Source organism: Phaseolus vulgaris, chromosome 2 (assembly GCF_000499845.2).
Source record: "Phaseolus vulgaris cultivar G19833 chromosome 2, P. vulgaris v2.0, whole genome shotgun sequence".
NCBI lineage: Eukaryota > Viridiplantae > Streptophyta > Magnoliopsida > Fabales > Fabaceae > Phaseolus > Phaseolus vulgaris.
Window position 1 is genome coordinate 37,250,976 of NC_023758.2, and position 23,320 is coordinate 37,274,295.

Here is a 23,320-nt window from a genome sequence, read left to right on the forward strand (position 1 = left end):
GCACAGATTGACGGCGGCGATTCTAGGAGCTGGCCGTGAGGACGATTTGGTGGACCCACGACGTTACGGTGAGGGCACGTGTTCCAGCATAATCAAATTGAGCACGTGGAAATTTTATGTCCCACCAAATTTTATTCTCTCAAATGCGGGAAAGATTATATTATTTATTACCCACAATTTTTTTAATTTTTCTACCTATATTTATTCTCAAGGGACCAAATTATACATAGCTATTTTAATTTTCTACAAAATATATCCGTGAAATTTTATATTCTTCTATAAAAAGCAATCCATGGAAAATATTTTTTTTCTCGTAAAAAATCTGTAAAAAAATATTTCATTAAGGATTTTTCTTTGCTAAATTATTATAATTTTTCACGGAAGAATTTGGATCCAAATTAGGTAAAATAAAAGTTGAATCAAGAGAATGAAATTTGAATTTTAGGAGGTATTAGAGAGTGAATTTTAAATTTTAACTCTATCATAATTCCATAAAACCAGTTTATAAGATTAATGTTTGCATCCACTTATATACAATAAAATATTTTAATCTTTAGTCGATTTGAGATTTCCAAAAAAAAAGTGAATGATTTAAAGTAAATAAATACTATTATTTTGATAAAGAATAAGGCAGGGGAATTAAAATGAACATTTTATTTTTAATCTAAATCAAACAAAGTTATGACTTTGATAGACCAATAAAAATTTATTCTTTTATTTTCCTTTGGTTTTATTGCATAAACAAATTGATATAAACATAGAGATTACTGGTACAGCATTGGAAAAAAATAAAAGATGTAGATTTAGCAAAAACAATGACAAAAATGATTTGGAGACTTTCTGCCAATAATTTTGCAATGACCACCTTTGCTGCAGGGCTTTTTCTTGCACATGAAATCACATTTGTGGTCATCTTTTGTACCAGGAATGCAACTTCCTATGTGGTTGTCATAGCAGCAAAACAAACCTTTAACATCTGTTGCTCCACCCTCAACAGTTGTTTTTCGGAATCCTGTTTCTGTTCCATCTACATACATATCAATGGTAACGATAAACAAATATAATTAAGAAAATGAACCTTATTAAAAATAATCAACTCAAAGAAACTTTCTCACTTTCTTCAATCATGAAATTGTGATTACCTGAGAATAAAATGATGATCGCAATGGCAACAAAGAAAAGTATAAGACTTCTGGTTTGTGTAGCCATCTTTCAAAAAAATTTAAGTTAATTTCTGTTATGTGTTAGAAGGAGGATTAAGACATGTATATATACACACAATTGTATAAATTTTAACCAAATTAACACACATAAATATTTTATTTTCTCCAATAGTACAATTCGAGAAATCTTAACCAAATTAGTACACTTGATTCATTTTCCTTCAATATCAAATATTTGTCCAAATAATATATTGTGTAAAATATTTGTCCAAATAATATATTGTGTAAAATATTTGTCCAAAATATATTGTGTCGAATAGTTACCTAAATAGCTGTTGGTTTTATTCCCATACTCATATCTTAACATACCAATAATGGAGCCAGGCAAAAGGAACCAACTTTGCTACCCTTTCTAATATCTTTTATTGTTTACATATGAATTTGTATAATTTGAATATCTAGATGTCATCATTTTAAGCAAGAATATCCTGAAAAATAGGCTATCGAAAAAATTGGAGATAGTAATAGAATAAACCAATACAATATATTTATACTTAAATAAAATTTAGCAACCATTAAGTTCTATTATTATTTTTCTTTAAAAAAAATTCATTGTTAAATCACATGCATTTTGAATTGTATTAACAATTTTAACTTGTTATAATTTTCACAATATAATATAGAGAATGAAACTTCAAGTATTTATTTACGATAAATTATTCTTTGTTTTCAACAAATAATGAACTATCATAATAATATTTTATCATCAGTTTGCTTAAACTTTGAGAACTTTTCTTTATCATCAGTTTCATCAACCTTTTTTCTTCATAAGATTTATATAGGTGTTGAAAAAAAAATCGTTCCAAATCTTTTAAGAGCCATTATTGTGAAGTCTTGCACAAAATCTTCTTCGTCATCTTGTGTCAATCTCTAGTTATGTACGTGGATGCATTAAATGTTCCCCATGAAACATTAAATACGAGTGACTTTTTTTATGCAACTTTCTAATATACAACATCATTTATCATAAGTACAAGACATGTAGTTTCTTCCACCTTCAAGTATAAAAACGTAGAATTTGACACAAGTGACTAATTTCGTGATAGTCATTCTATCTTTTTTAAAAAATTGTTTACATAAAACAACTTTAAGCATGTTTTTCAAGAGATAATTATGTAAATACTTCGTTATGAAATTTTCTTGTAAGACTTGAAGAGACAAATATTCACTACAAACATAAAATAAACATTTATAAATCTGACATATATTATGAATACTCAGACTACGTATCAACTTCATCTATCTTTTTTTCTGTCTAAGCAAAAACTTTTTTTTATCAACAATGAATAAATTAAATAACAAAGATACTTAAGGAGTATCCCAACCCATATACAAACCCACAAGGTACTCCCCTTGTGGTCTAGAACAAGAAACAACCATTATGTGGTATAATATGCACCATAACAACAATCTGGTTACATATTCTACACCAGCACTTACAAAAAATCACAAAAAAAAAAACAACACCCCTTCCTGCATTATAGCCTTGAAAAAAGGAGGAGTACATCATGTAGCTGCAACCACTAAGGACTGCACCGAGGGGCACACCAACATCACCTAACAAATTAAATTGACTGTGGCAGCAACCATATTAAAGATATATAACATTCCAAGTTATGCAGAAAAAACTTGCCAATTAGCGCAATCATTGGTAGCACCAATCAGACCTTACCATAGCATATATAAGCCCCTGACCAACTTTATATCAGACACCTTAGCATAAACAAAAGCTCATTCCAACGTTGCCAACACCTTAAACTATTCTTTTCTCAATTCCAGCATGACTTCAAGTCAAACGTGCCAGTCCTTTGCCAGTGACAATATTTAGCATAGATACATAAGTGAATCCCTAAGAGAGAATCCCTTTTTCATTTAGAATTATAGGGCAATATATGATAATCTTCCGCAATACCACTTCACCTTCCTCTATTACAGTCATAAACAGAACCTTCCAGTCTCTACATAGTTGAGCTCAATTCCTAAACAATCCACTACAGATTCCAAATTTTCATTACCAAAAAACTCCCCTGCTTCAATACAAAATCTGTCCATACTCCAGTCAAAACAATACATTCCCAATTGAAAAACCACCTGCACCCCACCTTTTCCATTACCTGCAAATCCTTTTAGCTGGTCTGCGTGGCAACACCATATTACTAGCCACTCCTTTCGCCCCTTAAAAGTACATCAACATTAAGCTCCCCCTCATATTGATAATGTATCCTTCCAGTTTTGAATTCACATTTAATCACCCATCAACATCCTATTACTTGAAGCTTCTACAACAAATTAGTGGATTTAGAATCCAGGCCTTAAAGACCAATGAAACTGGTCTGAGTGTAGTTGACCTCCAGCAGCCACGACCTAGAGCAAACACCTTCCCCACAGTAGCCTTAGGCAAGGCACACAACAACCCTGCAAAACTGCTCCTTTGTGGCACCAAAAAATAGATAAGTGCTTAGAAAAATGATCTCCACCTCTTGACCTTGATTCAGCAACACCAGCTACCCACACAATTAACAGGGTTGAAAATACTTGAAAGTGACCCTCCACTGTACACCTAGAGCCAATCCCTCCAAAGCCTCAGGGCATGTTCTGTTCGTGCCCAACTACTCCAACTTCATCACAACCTTCTCACAAGAGAAATATGTTAAAAGAAACCTTTACATCCTCACCAAAACACCCCTTTTAACTGGAGGGATTCCAATATATCAGACAAAGAGCTCGCCTTCAAGAGCTCAGCTATCGTCCAACACTCCAGCTAGCTGATTCTGATAACTGAACCTCTAAAACCACTTACCAGCAACCACTCACTTTGAACTTCTAATACAGATAATTGGATTGAGAATCCAGTCAGCAAGAGTGTAATTGAAAGAGTGACTTTTGTGCTTCAACCATTGCCAGGACTTGAGCTGGACCATCATGAAAATCTCTTCCCCATCTACAACACCTTGTTTGAAAACTATCAAGTTCCTATGGTCCCAAATACACCTCACTATGGTAGCCCATACTCCTTTCCACAAAAGATTTTGCTTGCTATTCAGGTGTGACAAAAAAAGCTTTCAAAGTGTTTTGATAGCTCATTGTGTTGTACAAACGTAATTCCTATCCACTTAAAGCTTAGCGTCCACACCTTCTGGGCGAAAGGACATTCAAAGAAGATATGTTGGCATGATTCCTCCTTCGTTTGGCAGAAAGCACACAAAACTGTGTTTAGCATTATCCCTCTCCTTCTCATACACGTCCTAGTTGGCACTCTACCAAGGAGAACCCTCCAAGTTGTGATAATAATATTAGGAAACACTTTTATTTTCCATAGGGACTTGAACACTTCCTGATGGAGTTGCTGGCCCTCTTCGCTAGAAATTCATATGCCAAACTAACAGTATAGGACCCTGCTTCTTCGCCCCACGTCAGTACATCTTTTACCTGAAATATGTAGTCTAAGCAAAAACTTATTAGCCAAAACATATACGCAAAATGTTTATTTACGTTTAGCCAATAGTCCAGAGAAAGTGTTTGCATCTATTGAGACTTAATATTTATAAAATATGTTCTCTTTACTGTTAAGCATATAATTAAAATAAAAAAGATAAGGTATGTTGAACTTTCATATGATACTTTTTTTATACTCAATCCATATATAAAACTTTTAAAAACTTGAGGTTAAAGCTCATTAATAATAGCTAATTACACTGTACATTCGAATACATACACTATTATACACAAAACATTAATTAAAATAATATTTAAGCATAAATTAAATTTAATCATACTTGCGAATTATTTTCACATGCTTAAATAATTACCTAAATTTTTTGCGAGTTGTTAAATTTTCAATTCAATTATCAATAAAATTGGACATGAAAATGTGAAATTGGAGAAAAGACTTTAGAAACTGGTTACTAAAAATTATTTTAGAATGATTCAATATATTATTAAAATTGTTAATTAAACAAAGTTACAAAATATTAAAAATTAAAAGATTAAAATTCGTAAAAAATTAGGAATTAAAATTACATATAATTAAAAATAAAAAAACAAAAATTATAAAATTTATAAAATATAGGACCAAAATTATCCTACAGCCATAGAGAATTTTTGGTCATTGGTGGTGGAGAGCAACGAAGGGGATGAAAGAGCAATGACATGTCTACCATTTAGTAATTAGAATGTATTTTAGAGATGACCTCTTATGATCACCAAAATTAGAATATTAAGAAGAACCAAGGCAAAATCTTCTATCCATTGATTGTGTACAATAAGGGTTAGGTTTGTGTAGATCCAAAAATTTCTCAAAGAACTATTAAAATATGGAATAGAGTAAAAAAATGCAATTATAAAATTCTAATGAATATTAAGTAAATATAACACTATCATTACAAATAGTTTTCATTTGAGGGAAAAAAACTCCTAAAATAAAGCTGAAAACTAGTTTTGTGACATTTGATGAGTGTTTTGTCAAAGATCATTGGAGATCATTTGATCCTCTAGTTTTCTCTGCTTGTTTAATTTTTAAATATTTCGTTTTTGAATTCATCGTAAACCCTTCAATAAAGAAACCAAAAATGAAAGTTTGAGAGTATTAGATAATTGGGTTTTAAAATATGATGTATAACTGGATCTTGGTAGAAAGATAAAGATAAAAGAGGAAAATTTGTAGCATTCACCTTAATTAGAAAGTTTAAGTTGTGGGTGTATTCTTGAAAAGGTCAAAGGGTGATGAGAAAATGCAAGCTAAGCATACATGTCATGACAACTCATTTGGCTACCACGCTTTCATGCTACAAAAATGGGCTATGCTTGGCCATTTGAGCCTGGTCATAATACTACCTTGACAGAGAAGAAGAGAGGGAAGGGAAGAAGAGGGAAGAGAGGACTGATAGAATCAACTATGTATCCTTCTATTCCTTATTCTTTCTTTTCCTCCTAAACATCATCAAGCAAATATTTTTCTTCTTACTTTCTAATTGATTTCTACACCAAAGATATCCATAACCATTTTTGGTTTATGGCATTATAAACATTTTTCTCATAATTGTTGCCCCTCCTGTGCTCTTCAGGTAGCATTCTCTTTTTTCTTTTGTGTTTTTGCATCATCCTTATTATATCCCTGTTCTCTGTTAAAAATCTATCTAGAAAGGCAAAAGCCAACCTTTTGATTAAATGTCAAATGTATCTCCATGCATTTTCTCCATTATATATTTGACATAACATGAAGCCAATGCTAAAAAAGTTATGTAATGCTCTGAGTAAGGTGTAATTTTTGTAAATTGCAGGAGGGGACACATTTTTTCAAGGCAAATTTAAGGAAATTCAGAGGTTCAAAATTAGAAGATTTCATAGTCTGATCCAGACCCAATTGGAAACAATAAAAAACCATGGCTCCAGGGTCATTAAGAAGAGCCATTGGGGCAGTGAAGGATCAAACGAGCATAGGCCTGGCGAAGGTGGGAAACAGCACCTCACTTGCAGACCTTCATGTGGCAATTGTGAAAGCAACAAAGCATGATGAGTACCCAGCTGAAGAGAAGCACATGAGGGAGATTCTGAGCTTAACATGTTACTCTCGGGCATTCATCAGTGCATGTGTAAACATCCTCTCTAGGCGTCTCAGCAGGACTAGTAGTTGGACAGTGGCTTTAAAAACACTTATTTTGATTCAAAGGTTGCTATCAGAGGGTGATCCTGCGTATGAACAAGAAATATTCTTCGCAACTCGTCGTGGGACTCGCTTCCTCAACATGTCTGATTTCAGGGACAACTCAAAGCATAATTCATGGGAATTCTCTGCATTTGTGCGCACTTATGCATTATATCTAGATGAAAGACTCGAGTATAAGATGCAAAACAAACGTGGAAAGCGCAGCAGGTTTGCTTGTGATGACGAAGAGGAAATTATGGAGAAAGAAATAGAAAGAGGTAGATATATTAGAGAAAGAGAGAGAGATAGAGAAATGGTCACAGCCACACCAATTTCTGAAATGAAAACTAGCATTGTATTTTCCAAAATGCAACACTTGCAATTGGTGCTTGAGCGCTTCATAGCTTGTCGTCCCACAGGTTTACAACTATTAAGTCTGTTTGTTAATGCCTCAATATTTTCATCGCAATTAGGAATTTACATGCATCTTTGAACAATTCTATGATTATAAAATATTGCTTTTAAAGAATCTCGTAATAAAATATCTTGCATCTTGATTACAGTTGGTACTGAATTGTTGTATCAAGAAATCACCCACTAGTTAACACAATATCATTTGATCAAGATCAATCGTGAACTCTTAATCAAGACATAGAGTAGCCATATATAATTTTTGTATTCAAAAGAAAAGCATCTCACTGTTGTTTTCAACTAACAGGGAAAGCAAGGACGCATCGACTTGTGACAGTGGCTCTCTACCCCATTGTGAAGGAGAGTTTCCAAATATATAATAACATCACAGAAATATTGAGTATCTTCATTGATCGTTTTGTTGGCATGGAGATACCAGAGTGCATTAGGGTGTACGACATTTTTTGTCGAGTTGGGAAACAATATGATGAGCTAGACTTATTCTACAGCTGGTCAAAGAATATTGGAATTGCACGCTCTACTGAGTACCCCGAGATTGAGAGGGTCACAACAAAGAAGCTAGAGGTAATGGATCAGTACATCAAAGATAAAGCAAAAAATAAGAAACTTAGAATCCAAGAAGAAAACAATGAAGAATCAGAATCAGAACCAGAGCCAGATGAGGACATAAATGCCATCAAGGCACTGCCAGCACCAGAATATTTATGCCAAGAACCAGCAGAAAATGTGAAGGAAGAGATAAAGGAAGAAGAACCCAAAGAAGAAAAACTGGTGCAAACAGAGGGTGATCTATTGGATTTAGGAGATGACATGGAAACAAGTCAAGAATGTGGGGCCAACCTAGCCTTGGCACTATTTGATGGAGCAGCACCAACATCAAGTGCCACGCAAGCGCTTCCCTGGCATGCTTTTGATGATGTAGCAGATTGGGAAACAGCATTAGTCCAATCATCCAGCAACTTATCAAACCAAAAGCCATCATTAGGAGGTGGCTTTGACACACTGTTGTTGGATGGTATGTATAGACAAGCGGAAATGAATGCAGCTATGCAAGCACATAATTATGGGATGAATGGAAGTGGTAGCAGTATGGCTCAAAGGTTAACAGGAGGGCCTGCAATGCTAGCATTACCCGCACCACAAACATCAGGCGGTAGTGCAAGTGTAGATCCGTTTGCAGCCTCACTGGCAGTGGCACCGCCAGCTTACGTTCAAATGTCAGAGATAGAGAAAAGACAGAAGCTTTTAATGGAGGAACAGGTAATGTGGCAACAATATGCAAGTAGCATGCACGGAAATGCTGCATTTACAAAGCCACAACCTAACAATACTTATCACATGGGTCAGCATCAACAAAACTATGGACATTATTACTATTAATTAGGAAAACTTCTCCATTAGTTTGCAGTTGCACTGACCCAAGTAGAAATACTTGTGTCAAAACTCTTTGCGTCTGCTGATCACTCAGTATTATGTAAACCCACAGATAAAAAGATAAAAGCCAACCTACAAAGGTTCATTACTACATTTTTTCCCAAGTGTATTTTACTTTGCCAAGAATTCATTGTGGTTTGTCCTACTACTGTAAAACAGTGTAATTACCAAATTTACGAGATCAAAAAATGAGGAACCACATTTCAGATTAGATAATTAACTTCTCCCCTAAATTCAAGAGCCACTGTAAATCTATAACAACCTCAATGCAACAAACAAGAAACAACTGAACTTAAGAATTTAACGCCAAACGCTTGAAAACAAATAACCGAAGTAAACCATTGTTCTCTTTCCAAACAAAGTAAACCAAAGAGCAATTCAGTGGTGCGCTAAGCATAGAGGTAGATGAAGCCAAACTCGACGAAATTGCAATAACTCAAATTCAAGGAATGGAAATAACCAGTCATTGATACTATAACAGTTCTCAAACAAAACTAAATAGCAAATTCTAATATCCTCAAACAAAAGGTATTACTCCAAAATTAAAATGCCAAGGACGGCAAACAAAACAAGAAAAAAAATGTGAGTGAAATAGTAAATTCCAACTAAAACAGAGACGTTCCTTTTCCCTTCTTGTCACCACCGATTTCGAAGTGCTTGCACCTCTGTAGATTAGAACCAATGCAAAACAATTAGAGCCACGAGTTCAAAACGAAAATATGAAAAACAAAACGACATATAATTTACCTTGATTGGATGTTGGGAGACATGTTTGCATCCCTGGCACTGAAGCCTCAGCACGATTTTCTTGGTGGTTTTGGCCTAATTAATTATCAAAAAAGTGAATTTAGTGACAGAAAAAGATAAGCAGTGCAAGGAGCGAACGGTAATGTATTTTAGGGTTAGGGAGGTACTTTTTTGTGGAAAACGGGCTTGGTCTGTCCACCGTAACCGGACTGTTTACGGTCATAACGGCGTTTTCCCTGAGCGGCGATACTGTCCTTACCCTTCTTGTATTGGGTGACCTTGTGGAGGGTGTGCTTCCTGCACTCCTTGCTCTTGCAGTAGGTCTTCTTCGTCTTCGGAACGTTCACCTTCCAGAAACAATTACAAACAATTAGTTACTGTTAGACGAAATCGACGAGAGCTTAAGGAGGAAGAAGAAAGTGAAACTTACCATTGTTGCAGGGATCGGTGGAGCAACGGTGGAAGCAGCGTGTGTAGGGTTTAATGGCTTCTGGCAATTAGGGCTAGTTAAATGTTCTTTCTCTTCTCCGCGTTGGGCTTTCTAGTTCCAAGGAACCAAGCCCATAGGGTGTTGTCTGGGTCCAGTTTCGTGGCCCAATAAATATCCTTCCCAATGGGGAATAGAATCAACATGCAAATTGTGTATTTTCAAGGATTTAATTTCAGATTGTGATTATAAAAATTTAATTTCGGAAAGAGTTTAAAAACTATACTAGAGATTTAATTTCATGATACAATAAATATTTTCCGGGGAGTAGAATAATTAATACCATTCAAGAACAAATTTTTTTTGAATGTTATGCAAAACATGATAGTTTTGATTTTCTAAAAATCTTGAACTTTTTCCTTTCTTCTATAACATGTTAGTTTTGAATTAAAAAATTTGTACTTTTTAATTCTAAAATATTTTAAAAATATATAAGGACTCATAAAATAGATATTATTTTAATCATTTCCAACTTATTTTATACTATAATAATATTGTTTTAAGTTTAAGGTAAATTAAGAAAGAAGGAGAATGAGAGTGTGGATTGCGTAGGGTTTAAGATCGTGTTCCAAAATCTTGGCTCTGGTTCTTCTCTTCAACGATCTTCAATCTTCTTCAGTATTTCCTCCATAGTTTAGATGTTAAGATGAAGGAGTTATCTCAGAACCAGACTATTGCTGTCCATGGTATTGCTGGTGCGGGGTCAGTGGCTTTAGCCACTGCCTTCACTTATCCACTTGACACTATGAAAGTTCTCATTCAGGTTCTCTCCTTTTCTTCAACCCTCTTTCTTTCAAGCACTACTCATATGAATTTCTTCAACGTGGTTTCTTTATTCAAAGGTTGGTTCCAGTCCTGGTAAACAATTGGACGCTGCTCAGGCTTTGACGAGAGTAGTATTTCTGTCGGGTAATGCAGGTATGATGAGTTGCTTTAGGAGAATTGTAACCTTAAATGCGTGTATGCTTAACAAATGATGGGTGAGGATGGAAATGGGTTACTGTGTAGTTAAGGATTGATGGGAAACTTTAGACTTGTTTATGGCATTTTCAGATTTGGTCGCAAGTTACAGGTTTTGTGAAGCTAACTGCAGTTTCCTGTTGGTTTCTTGATTAACAATATCTTTATACACACAGTATGGTAATTTGGGTGTTTTGTTGTATTTGGACGTGTTAGGTTTATACAGTGGTTTTGGGTGGTTGGCAGTTGGAAGGACTTTTGGTCTGGGAGCACGATTTGGGGTTTACGAAATTCTGACTGCCTTTTATAAAGGTAAGTCATTTTGTTTTCTTTGAATTCTTTTCTGTGATTAGTGTTTTTTGTTTCAATTTTCTCATAAATATCAACGAAATAGAGTGGGACTACTTTGTATTAATTGCTTATGCTTGAGACATGCTTCTCTTTATATCAGTAATTTAGTATTGAAGTTTTGATATGCTTGTAGATTTGTATTGTCTGATTTTGAAATGGCTTTTTGATTGCATGACTTAAAGTTCATTAACTCTTTCTTTTTTTCTTTTTGATTATCACAATACCTCTTAGAGTTTGTTCTCTGAAAATTACAATTTATAGTGAATTTCTTCTTTGATGGAGCATGATTTGGTGCTCACAAATATATTTTTGCACTTGGCAGATGGTCGGGAAGATAATTATTTGTTTGGTTCCGAGGCACTTTTGGCTGGCATGGCATCTGGTGCCATTGAGTCTGTCATAAGCTCTCCATTCGAACTCATCAAGCTTCGCATGCAGGTTACCTCTGCTTCATATGTTCCAAGCTCCAACATTGCTCTGGAAAACGGGGCTCATAAACCTTTAATTGCAAGATTACTTAATGGCTGTTATCCAGACAAAAGGTCCTTGGACCTGTATACTGGTCTTATCTCCACCCTAACAACCAAAAATACTAACGTGAGTAGTGCTTTACTAGAGTATCCATGGACAATGACAGGATCTGGGAAGCCACCATCAGTTTCCAGTGTCAGGAGACCATCTGACATTGTATCTTTGGAAGGTTGGAGAACTTTATGGAGAGGTCTCCGTTCTGGAATTGCTCGAGATTCTGTGTTTGGGGGCATATTTTTTTCAACCTGGCAATTTCTGCACCAAACTATGCTAGATTGGAAGGCTGCAGGGATGAATCCGCCACCCAGGTTCATCTCTTTTTCTTTAATTGAATGAACATTTATTTTGAATCATTCTTCCTTCTATTGTTAGTTTTGTATTTTTAGGGAAGGTAAATTTGTGAAAAAAAATTCAAAATATAGCTAAAGATGTTTAACGTTTTTGTTTGTACTTACTACTTTTTTATGTCCTTCTACATAGATTGTGTTGTAATAACCGTTATGTGCAATAACAATTGCTTGTTTTGTGGCAGTAAACTATTTGTAAGGTTATTGTGGATTAGGTTTACAGGTTTCTTGTGTTTCATTTCTGTTTGGATTTTTTGAAGTGGATATGTAATCATCTGCACTTGTACTTCCAATGAAACGAAGCCAGAAGAACTAATTAGGCAATTAGGCATTCTCAGTTGTTTGTTTTATTGAGTTTTCTTGTGATGTTTTCTACAGATTAGTTTATGCTTAAGCTAATTTTAATTCATGGAGAAGTTTGTGTCATTTTTTCTTAATTTTTCCCTCCTAGAAGTCCTTTTGGAGAGATTTGTCCAAAGAGACCCTAAATTGTATATTTTATCATCTACTAGTTTAATTGCAAGTGAATCTAGTTATTCAGCTTCAGTCTAAGTGTGCTTGTCCTGACTCAGGTTAAATGAAGAAGTTGGTCCATTGTCTCCTTTCACTGTTAGTCTTACTGCTGGATTCTCAGCTTCAGTTGCTGCTGCTGCTTCCCATGGTTTTGATACTTCAAGAAGTAGATCACAATGTAATGTGGTTCCAAAGGTATGAATAATACTGCTTGTTACTGAAAAGTTTGAAACTGTGTGAACTACCGCCTTGTTTAGATTTCTCTTACATATAAAAGCCTTAAGAATCAGAAAAAGGAAAAGGTTGTACTTGAATATTTTCTATATAATGATTTTGGTATTTTGCAGCCATATTCTTTCCGCTAAGAATTGCTTTTCTCTTCTGACCAAAATATTTGAAGGGCAGAAGGAGTACAAAGGAGAAGGAGGCTGACATAGTCTACTTAAAGTAAAGAAAAGTTAACAAAACATGAACTCAGTAACTTTTTAAAGTTTAATTAATTTCTACATTTCAACCCAGAAAAAAAGCATTTGCAGATGATACTGAAAAAAAAGACCTGACATATTAGGTCCAAGGTTAAAACCTTTTTCTCTATTGCCAGATAGGATAGTGTGTTCCTATTTCCAGAGACGTTTCTCTATAGTCCCAGCAATCAACTGCAGGATGCTCTCATGATAGTCATAAAGTTGTGTTTCAATACTTGTTACCAAAAAGTTTAGTACTGATATTTAGTTAGTAAAGTCAAAATTTAAGACTACAAATAATGGAGAAAAGGATTGCATAATGCCCAATTAACTACATTAAGCATGGCTCACTAGTAGGTTAGTCTGGGAAATTGCCTTCATATATCAACAAATGCGATCCACAACTTGTCTATCTGCTGGTGTTATTTGCTTAAAGTCTATATCTTTGCGTTGTCATACCAAACTTTTAATAATATTACTATCTCACTTAAATAAAATAAATACTGTAATTTCATGTATTTCCAAATTGCAACCAATCTGATAGCTACTCACACTTTGTATGTTTCTAGTACATCTCAATGGAGAGAAAGATTTTGAAATGGAAGCGACCAGGAAACAAGTTTGAAAGAATTACTGGGATCCATCCTTTAGACAGGAATGTCTTGTTCCGCGGTATTGGTTGGCGGATGGCTCGTGCTGGGTTGGCATCATCCATGATTGTAGGAAGTTATTTATTTGTTGCTGATCAGCTTACTTCTAGTTTGACTTAATTGCCAAATATTGATACCCCTTTTTGGTTAATATGTAATGTTTACTATTTTTTTCTCCTGGAGAAGTCACATAATTTGGGATTGTGCTGTACTAGTTAGTAAATTAAAATAGAAAGGAGACAGTACTTGATGCTACCACAGTTGAATTGGATGCTGGTGGGAATCAGTACACGGATTATAGTCCTGATAGAAAGCGAGTAGACTACATTTGTTCAATACATATAAAAGATCCTTGGTGTGAGGATTCACAATGGGAATTTGTACCTTCCAATGACTGGTAACTTATAAGATTATATATTTTCGGGATCTTTATGTATTATTGCTTCCCTTTCTTTGAGTTTGAAAATATAAAAGTATTCTTTAAATTATATACTGAGTACACTGACCTTCATATCTTGCCTATATACACCAGCCTCCTAAACATCCGGTTTTTGCCCACAAAGCAATTGTTGTATACTATTACTTATACAGCATGTTTGAGTATTCTGGTATTAGAAAAAGGCAAACTACTTGCTTATGAACATCGTATCCTTATCTCGTTTATGTGGTCCCTTAGTTGGGTCAGCGTTCTATTGAGCCCTAATGGTGCAAACCATATTCTTTTTGTTTCCTTAAATGTTAGGACTTTTGTCCATTAGGACTTCTCTCCCTTTAGCACACTCAGAATTTCATCTAAGGAGGCCTTTTCCCTTTTGAGTAATCCCTTTGTGTGGGGTTGACTTATTTTGAACTTTTCTGTTGACCTGGGATGGTTGCATGGGTGGGTTGGTATAATTAACTTCACTCAAAAGCTACCGAGGTATTGGCCTCACAATCATGGTGGCTCGTTGTACTTTTTGCCATTGTAAGGGGGGGAAACATAATTCCTCGAAAACAAGCAAGCCAAAGAGCAATAGGGTTGGGTTGGATGAGTACTTCTCAAACACCTGCCTTCCACTTTGTGGCTTTCAATACACATAAATTTTGTTACAAACAACCAAAACTTTATGAACAAGGTGAAAGGAAACCAAGGCCCATTGGGAGGGTTTTCATGACAGACAATCATAATGACTTCCAATTCGATTTGGCATTTTCCACTTTAAAGGTCCAAACGGGGCATATAGTTTTGTGAGATTGAGAGCCACAAAGTATAATTATGTGGTTCTTCTAAGTAATGACTTTTGGTCTCTTTGAAGTTGCCACCGAAAATCACACCTCACTCAACTCACATGTGTTATGTTAATAAGCAAGCACGAGTGAGATGATTAGAAGGTTCAGTGGTTACGAGCTGATTAAGCAATGAAATAGTATTTTTATTATTATTATAATTATAAGAAACAATGGAGACTCGTGGATGCGAAGATCGAAGGGAAGCATTCTCAGATAGGACAAAAACTCCCCGAACTCCCTTCTTTATTCTTTTTTTCATTAAGTACCAAGTTTCAGATGTTGGATTCTACCTTAAGATTTCAAACCACGTTATGATCTGTGAGAAGAGAGCCACATGACTTTTAAACTACCATTCTAATAAAAAAGAAAGGAAAATGTATAATTAATTAAAAAAGCACTTAGCAGTGTGACTTCAATGAAAAGTTTTACTACAATTGCAGCTTTTTCTGTAAGTTAGAACTGTTTCTATCCTAACTCTGAAAATGCAGGAAACAATCTCAGTATGGCTAAGTTCTGGCAATGACTTTGTTTTACTCCTAACTGAATGCAGTGATTAAGTTGAGAAATAAGATTGCTAAAGTTATTAGAGTGAATAAAAATGATGAGAGGTAATTGATTTGCTCCTGCTAGTGGATTTAATACACGGGTCAAATGTTTTTTTTTATCAGCAGGTCAAATGTTTTATCTTTTTCCTTAGTAATAGCTTTGAGATGTCAGTTATTACATTACTTTAGTTAGTTACTCTAAAGCAAAACATAAAGGCAGTGTTATAAAAGCTTATGTCTGTTTTATCATAGTCTTCAACTCTCATTTTCACATCCTATCAAAATCAAATTATTAAACTTGAAATGAATATACTTGTCGAGGGACAGTGTGATAGCTCTTGGTCTTTGACCAAAGCATTTCCTAATTTCGCATTTATCTTTCACTTTCATATTTTGTGGCACCACTGCTACACTTGTAAGGTTTAGAGTTGAGTAAAAATTTCATGACTTCACAACCTACCCAAGTTGACTTTCACATTAATTAATAAAGCCTTTTGTATAACTCTAAACGGTGTTTTCTGCACACAAAATTCTCCTTTTGAAAAAAGGAATTTGTGTGTGGTTTTTTATCTTTATAAAAAGTGTGAACTTCATTTTAAATATAAAACAAACAAACCATAAGTATTTGGCACACATCAATTATCAAGCACGCCTTTGTCAAACGAATCATTGCAATAAATTGACTTCAATATTGATGTTGTTAAATTATACCATTTGTTTCACTACTTAACCAAACATGTAATTACTGGACATTATTATAAGTCCTATTGTATATTCTAGAAATGAACCCTTTTTGTTTCTCTGGGTATTTTTTTACTCCATAAGTAAGCTTCATCATATCATTAATTAACGGATCTTGAATTTGGGGTAGATGCTAATGGCAAAGAGAGGCCCAATAATGGAGTTGTAAATTAAATTTTGTGATTATTCAATTTTAATCCATGATTGTTGTATTGGAAGTTTGTCATAAAACTTACAAAGCTCTTGGTCATAATCTTGTCTGTTCTAGTGGATATGTATGAAGAGAGAAAGAAGCTCATGAATGAGGTAAGCATCATGAACTGGTGTGTCACTCTTTTGTGATGACAATATATGGATATAATATAGTGCTCGTGTTGGTGCTTCAAAGCATGCGAATGCTTGCATCACACATGACTTGATGCTTCCCTAAGCCGGAACCCATATGCAACAAAAACAATACAAAGCAAAAACAGAAAATAAAATAAAATGTCCCTCAGCATTGTGACACAAGACAACTAGCTAACAAATACCATCAAAGTAGGCAAAAGCTATAAAAGCCTAATAGGACTATTGCCCAATGTTCAGTTGCAAGCATCCCTTAGAGTGCTCAATGGGCTCCACAACCCTCCACAAATTCAATCAACATAAATCTCATTCATTCTCTCTACACTATCCTTGCACGTGAGGATCACAACTACCTGTTCTAAGGAATGACTAATACCCTCATTCTAAACCCTTCAACACATATTAGCTGGTTGTTTCACTCCCAACATCATTTATTCCATATCTAAAGTAATACCATCAAGATTCAAGTTCAGAACCACTCTCTATCCCAGAAGAAATTTCATTTCATTTTTATTTGCTTTGTTAAATGAGAATGTCTTTTTAAGTGCACAAAACTCTTATGCAACAGTAGTCAAGTGTAGATTATATGGTGAATTGCGAATACATGTAAAGTTAAAGAAACAAGAAATAGAGCTTTTGCATATCTTATCTTGATTTGCAGGAGTAAAGAGTCCTACATTAATGGCTGAGAATAGATACTAGATACGTGATTATCCACGTGTTAGAATAAGGACTAAAGAGCATGGAATTTCCAAGATTGACCTGTGCTAGTGAATGGGATATTTGAAAGCATAACGTCACACTGCATATTGTTTGGTTTGGCCATGAGTTTCATCTAGTGCCCCACTTGAAAGGCTGCTATGTGGAAATGTAGCTATAGCGACTTCACTGATTACAATGGAAGCTAAACTGCTATAGGCTTTAACTACAGCCAGTAAATATCAATAATAATAATAATGATGATGATAAAAACAAAATTAGCTTAAACTAATATCCCATTTGGATATACAATGCAGCTAACTAGATCACTTGCATCGTTTAATTTGGCAAACTTATTTCCTCAAGATCATCCAATGACAAGAAAACTTCATCCAAACAAGAGAGCTCTGGTCCATCACCATCATCATCATCGTTATCCCGCTCATAAACTCGACATATCACCCATTTACTATGGTCCTGAATCAAACAACCAAGGAAAAACAAATTAAAAATATGAACAATCTACTATGGAAGAAAGCATTAATACACATATATCAAATTTGATTTTTGGGGTAAAGTTTTCATGTACTATCTATCTGTACTGCACTACGTACTAACCGGTTTTGGTTGTGGTCTTCTTCTGGATGATCTGCTAGAGGAAGCAGAATCTAATAGACGATACTCTTGCATTATCCAATTGGTGGTGTTACCATCAGGGGCTTCTCCTACATGGAAAACATAATATTTCTTCATGCCAACTCTCTTGTTGCTTGAGCTTGTAATCACTGGCTCTTCCATTCCCATTGGCATCCAATAACCATTGCCAGTGACCCTATTTTGTGTCCTCCTGCTGTAGTAGTACCATTGCTTTCCCTCTGCCAAAGCTCTACCTGCAGCCATGCATAACCACCCACCCATTCACAATTGATTAGTACACACCAACTTTCATTTATTCTCTACCTATTTTTCATGTCAAATTGGCATGAAATTTTCTCATGTATTGATACTTTTTTCCCTAAAAAGCATTCACCTTCAAAAGCAATTCTGTTTAAGACATTGTTGTAAACTAAATATGCTCACCTCTCTCAACAGAAATTTGAACTTGTTACTGAGACATGAACTAATAAAGAATAAAATATGTGTATATATGTGTACCATGAAGTTCCCAAGGATCATATGGGTAGAGTTCAAGATCAGGGATGACATCTGGATGGCAAGGTAGAAGATTTGCCTTTCTTTGAAGGAAATGAACGACAAGCTCTTCATCTGTGGGATAAAAGTGAAAGCCGGGTGGGAGGTTGACATTGTTATCTGCCATGCTTTCTAGAACAAGGAAGAAAGGTGGAGTGAAAGAGCAATAATGGAAAATGAAGGTGGTGAGTAACAAAGTAAGGTGTGGTATTTATAGAGTTGTAATGCAAAGAAGGGAGGGAGAGAAAGACTAAATGGACATATAAGAGACTGACGTGAAACTGAAGTTGGCGTTTATCACATACAAATACAATACAATACTCATACATCTCAATATTTTATCAAGTGTTTGATAAAAGTTTTGAGTACTTTCAGCACTCAACATCAAGCAAGCAAGGCGGCGGATAACGGAACGTGATGCACGACTTAGCTAAAACGAGATCTCCAAAACTGTGTTGGACAGAGGCTTGTGTGTGAGACAGAAAACGTTGCAGCTGTTTCTCTCAAAGTTTCTTATTGATTTTTTTCATTTCATTTTGGAATCTGCACAGGTTTATGAGAAGTTTTAGACAGAGACATGTCAAAATAGATTTTAGGACGATATGTTAATGTTAGGCACATACATACTCTTATAAGCATTATTTTAGATTTGTGTATTGTTGCTGTTTATGGATAGAAAAGTTTGCATAGTTGTATCTTGAATTTGTATTTTGTGTCTTGAGGGTTATTATCACACTTCATGCTGATATCATGGATGAGCGTTATGAACGTGGCACAAGAGTATGGTTGTGGTGTTGGAGAGTTGAATTGGGGTGACCGACCTGTTGGAGTATACCTATATATGCTTCATAATTATTAGCAATTATCATAGGATTTGAAATAAGATTTAAAATACAAGGTCTTTTTGTTTGCTTTCTACCCATATGCTTTTGCCTTGCTTTGTAATCAATGGATTAGTAGTAGGAGTAGCACAGTGGGAACTGCACATACATTCCACATGAAACAAAGCAATCAAGTGAAAGAGCTCATTTTTTTGAAGGGGAAGGGGCCACGAGTTTAACTGATTTGCTTGGGTCATTGGTGGGGCCAAAGAAGCCCCCACATTATTTATATAATTAATCAATTATTAAATCTTGCATAAGAAAGAAACAAACATATAAAACTCTACTAGGATACAACTACTTTGCTTATAACTTTTCCAACCATAAATTACATTTTGCAGCTCTATTATTATATATTTTCTTCTGATTTAGGAGCTCTGCAATTATAATTCTTCCATTAAAGTAGACAACATTATTCTGTTTCTGATGGCTAATCTCAAATTTTATAGTACCATTTGAGGCCAATTATAACCATATCGAGATATAAAATGTTAGGAAGTTACTATTTGCAGTACAAGGTGTTACAGTGTCTTTCTTTTCTGTCATTATCTTCCTTTAAGGTGGTACCAACCTCCGTGAGACTACAACCAAACCACAGCCATCAACAACAAAAAAACATCAAGTTTTAGTCTGGAAATGGTGCTAGGTGCCATATCATGTTAATTTTAATAAGTCTTGTTGCCAGGTTCGAAAGTTACTTGCACCAATTTTAGGTGTAATCCATGATCCCCTCCAAAGGAAAAAAAAAGTATTGTGTAAGTAGATGTGGAAGCACTATCATCTTGTAGTTTTTGTACCTTCATATCCATGCCCCATTTCTGGGCTCTGGTGGACCAAGAGTTGAGGAACAACCTTCTATAAGGCATATTTTATCCATAAGGCCCAGTAAGCAACATTCCCAAGTGTATATGAATTTAGGCTTTTCATCCCCATTCCACATGGCCATTGACTTTGCTACTTAAACCTAGTCGGTGCTTCTTCCACAATGAAACTGATCATGCATGTTGAAAGTGTGCTTAAATAGTTAGTTTTAAAATGAGTGAAATTTTCCTTTTAAGAATTTACTAATTATATTTCAAATCTTTGGGATAGTGTAAATAAAGGTACAAAATGTATTCTTATTTAAAAAATACTAATTTTTACTATCAAGAGGTTAATGTTTTGCACATATGTCACATATATTTCATGTTCTTTTAAAAAAATGTTTTTTTTTTCTGAAAATATCCCTACAATGCATGCCATCTATGCAAACAGAAATAGTAATACCAGGGGAAAAAAAGTCTGCCATTCTATATCATGCCTTTGTAAGTGTCAGTGTCTAACACAGTTTTTTTATTAATATATTGTTTAAATTTACTTAGATTTGGTGAGTAAGACTCAATAAAAAATTTCAAGTGATTTCAGAATATCAAACAGTTTTTAGCTAATAACAATAATAACAAGTGTGTATGAAAATATAGTTTAAACAGTTCTCTTAATTCCATATAAGGACATGGGATATTGGAAAGTACTGGTGCAGAGTTGTGAGATTTTGCGACTTAAAGGTTGTGACTAGATGATTTACAGTGGAAAATAACGTATAAAGAGTGGTTCTATGGTGCGGTTTGTGAAGAGAAAGAATGCAAATAGATTGTAACAAGGACAGGGGCTGGAATGCACATAGCATCCCTATGTTCCTGCTAACCTTTTCTTAGAGCAAATCAATCTTTATACGAGAGAGACACAAACTCAGACATCCATCAAAATGGATAATTGCTGGAGCATTCATAAGTTACAGTCAGATTCATAATGCAAATTTCGGTACATTTCCATTTCATTGCCACATTCTGAAGTAATTAGTCACTTTTTTAGATGATCGAGACATCCAAAAAAATCCCAATTATACTAATATTTTCTCTTTTCTTTTTACCTGTTATATAATACACGTTCAATTTGAATTAGCAAGAGTGGAAGTATGCTAAAAGAGCATTATAATGCCCCAAATGGAATGAGCACGCAAGTTTTGCTGACTAAGATGATGGTGTTACTGTAATTGAGTGGTGGGTCTGAGTTAGGCATGTTTTGCTCTCATACTATCTTATTCCTTTATCCTTTTCTTATTATTGGCCGACATCAAAGGCAGGGAGAAAAATTAAATAGAATAATTTGTACATACATACAAACATACCAATATTTTACTGCAACAGTTGTTGTTTTTTGTTACATTGAGTAATCAATCACTAGTGAAGTACTGCACTATCATCGGACAAGGAAACAGCAAAAGGGTCTTTTTCTCCTTAATCCTTTTTCACCTTTTCCACAGCAAACAGTTTCAATTTCAACATTTGAAATAAGTAGGGGGCTAATGGGGGGCTGAAAGTCTTAAAACTTTCAATTTATTTGGTATGAACCACTCATTTACAGCTGACTCAAACTCAATTCTAGGATGGTAAAAGATCACTGGATGTGTCAATTTTCTGTATGAAGCACAGCCTTTGGTTCCCTACTTCCTTCCCATCATTTCACACCTTAAAAGGGTGGTATTGAAGCATAGCTCTAAAGCAACAGTAATTTGACCAGTGAAGCTTTAAGTGACTGCATGTGAACTAACAACTGTTTTTTTATGTTATTAGTCAATTTTGAAGTGTCAAGGGAAATCTGATCTGACTGAGAAAAACGGATGGAGTAGAGTGTAGAATAATTCACTCACAAAAGTCCTTTCAAATCCAATCAACAATAGCCAGCAACAACAGTAAGTGGTGAATGCACAGTACAAAATGTGTGTTTGATGTTTTGATTACTTGGATCACCACGAAGTTTGGACTCTGGCTGCTACATTTGTTGACAAAAGAAGCAATGCCAGCATAATTTAAAATAGCAGTTAGGCCATCTTTATCAATCAGGTAAAAAGACTCTTATTATAGTACTATTAATAGAACATGCTGATACAAAGAGAAAAATTTATCATAGGAATGATCTTGGGAAAAATAACATGGGGAAGATCGTACATGTCTCATCACCATCTTGAGGTGTTAGTGTCAGTGGAGTTAGACTGAAAGCGAACCAAAGGGCTACTACACTTGCTTGATTGACACCATGATGTGTATATTCATATCTTATAACTCCGTCCATCTAATGCTGAAATTTGACCCACTTCACATGCTTTGACTGAAAAAACAAAAAATACTCTAGCAGTGATACCTACGCAACCATTATTACAACACAGGAACTAGTAGCTCCAATAACACCGGATTAAAATTTTGATGATGTTACTATAAAACTTAAAAGTTGGATTCTTCATTGTATTCAAGTATTGCACTGCAACAAAATTAAGATAATCACAAGTGGAGCATAAAAGTCATAAACTGGTCTTAATATTGCTACCTGCCTTAAAACTATTACCATAGTGATAAAAAAAGATCTTTTATTTTGTGTGCATTGCTTCCTCCAAGTCTGAGGTTGTTTGGAATTTAATTTGTACCTTTCAAAGTTGAAAGAGACCAATCAATTATTAGGGTGTTTACTATAATAGGAGAACTCAATTTGACTTAATCTAAACTAAATAGGTTGGATTTCTCATCACTAAATAATAATTAGTATATTGTTTACTTTATTATTCTTTTGATTAAATATGTATTTTTGAAATATTAAACTATTCAATTCTTTAAATATTAAATGATAGTCTATTTTCTTTTAAAAAAAATATAACAACAAATCTAATAAAGAAATGTTTTGAAATTATAAATTAAAAACAAAGTTTATAACTTATAGTCTAATGAACCTATTAAATGACTAAAGATAGGTTAGACTCTATTCCTCAGGTTTACTTCCACAAGTTTACCACTTTGAAATTATATGTAATTTTCGTCTGACTTTTACTTCCACAA

The 23,320-nt window shown here is 34.6% G+C and overlaps 4 protein-coding genes across 6 annotated transcripts; 2 read left to right on the forward strand and 2 right to left on the reverse strand.

The window, feature by feature from the left end:
• Window positions 1-6,017: 6,017 nt before the first annotated feature.
• Window positions 6,018-9,344, forward strand: LOC137811813 (putative clathrin assembly protein At1g03050). The gene is made up of 3 exons (XM_068613646.1): window positions 6,018-6,286; window positions 6,503-7,286; window positions 7,586-9,344. The coding sequence occupies exons 2-3, from the start codon at window positions 6,605-6,607 to the stop codon at window positions 8,677-8,679; spliced, it is 1,776 nt and encodes a 591-aa protein (XP_068469747.1). The 5' UTR covers window positions 6,018-6,286; window positions 6,503-6,604; the 3' UTR covers window positions 8,680-9,344.
• Window positions 9,151-10,044, reverse strand: LOC137811815 (large ribosomal subunit protein eL42). The gene is made up of 4 exons (XM_068613647.1): window positions 9,911-10,044; window positions 9,648-9,827; window positions 9,481-9,555; window positions 9,151-9,398 (listed from the first exon to the last, which is right to left on the reverse strand). Exons 1-4 carry the CDS (start codon window positions 9,911-9,913, stop codon window positions 9,339-9,341), a joined length of 318 nt encoding a protein of 105 aa, XP_068469748.1. The 5' UTR covers window positions 9,914-10,044; the 3' UTR covers window positions 9,151-9,338.
• Window positions 10,045-10,452: 408 nt separating this feature from the next.
• On the forward strand, window positions 10,453-14,209 carry LOC137811816 (mitochondrial arginine transporter BAC2). 3 transcript variants are annotated; one of them, XR_011081160.1, is made up of 7 exons: window positions 10,478-10,730; window positions 10,810-10,885; window positions 11,144-11,239; window positions 11,601-12,117; window positions 12,729-12,864; window positions 13,017-13,116; window positions 13,703-13,934. XR_011081160.1 is itself a non-coding variant. In XM_068613648.1 (6 exons), exons 1-6 carry the CDS (start codon window positions 10,614-10,616, stop codon window positions 13,901-13,903), a joined length of 1,143 nt encoding a protein of 380 aa, XP_068469749.1. In that variant the 5' UTR covers window positions 10,453-10,613; the 3' UTR covers window positions 13,904-14,209. The 3 variants fall into 3 exon arrangements, 2 of the variants coding, with proteins under 2 accessions (XP_068469749.1, XP_068469750.1); XM_068613648.1 differs by lacking the exon at window positions 13,017-13,116 and having other exon boundaries at window positions 10,453-10,730; window positions 13,703-14,209; XM_068613649.1 differs by lacking the exon at window positions 13,017-13,116 and having other exon boundaries at window positions 10,479-10,730; window positions 11,174-11,239; window positions 13,703-14,209.
• Window positions 14,210-17,244: 3,035 nt separating this feature from the next.
• Window positions 17,245-19,175, reverse strand: LOC137811817 (NAC domain-containing protein 104-like). The gene is made up of 3 exons (XM_068613650.1): window positions 18,538-19,175; window positions 18,001-18,272; window positions 17,245-17,859 (listed from the first exon to the last, which is right to left on the reverse strand). Exons 1-3 carry the CDS (start codon window positions 18,698-18,700, stop codon window positions 17,722-17,724), a joined length of 573 nt encoding a protein of 190 aa, XP_068469751.1. The 5' UTR covers window positions 18,701-19,175; the 3' UTR covers window positions 17,245-17,721.
• Window positions 19,176-23,320: the final 4,145 nt, after the last annotated feature.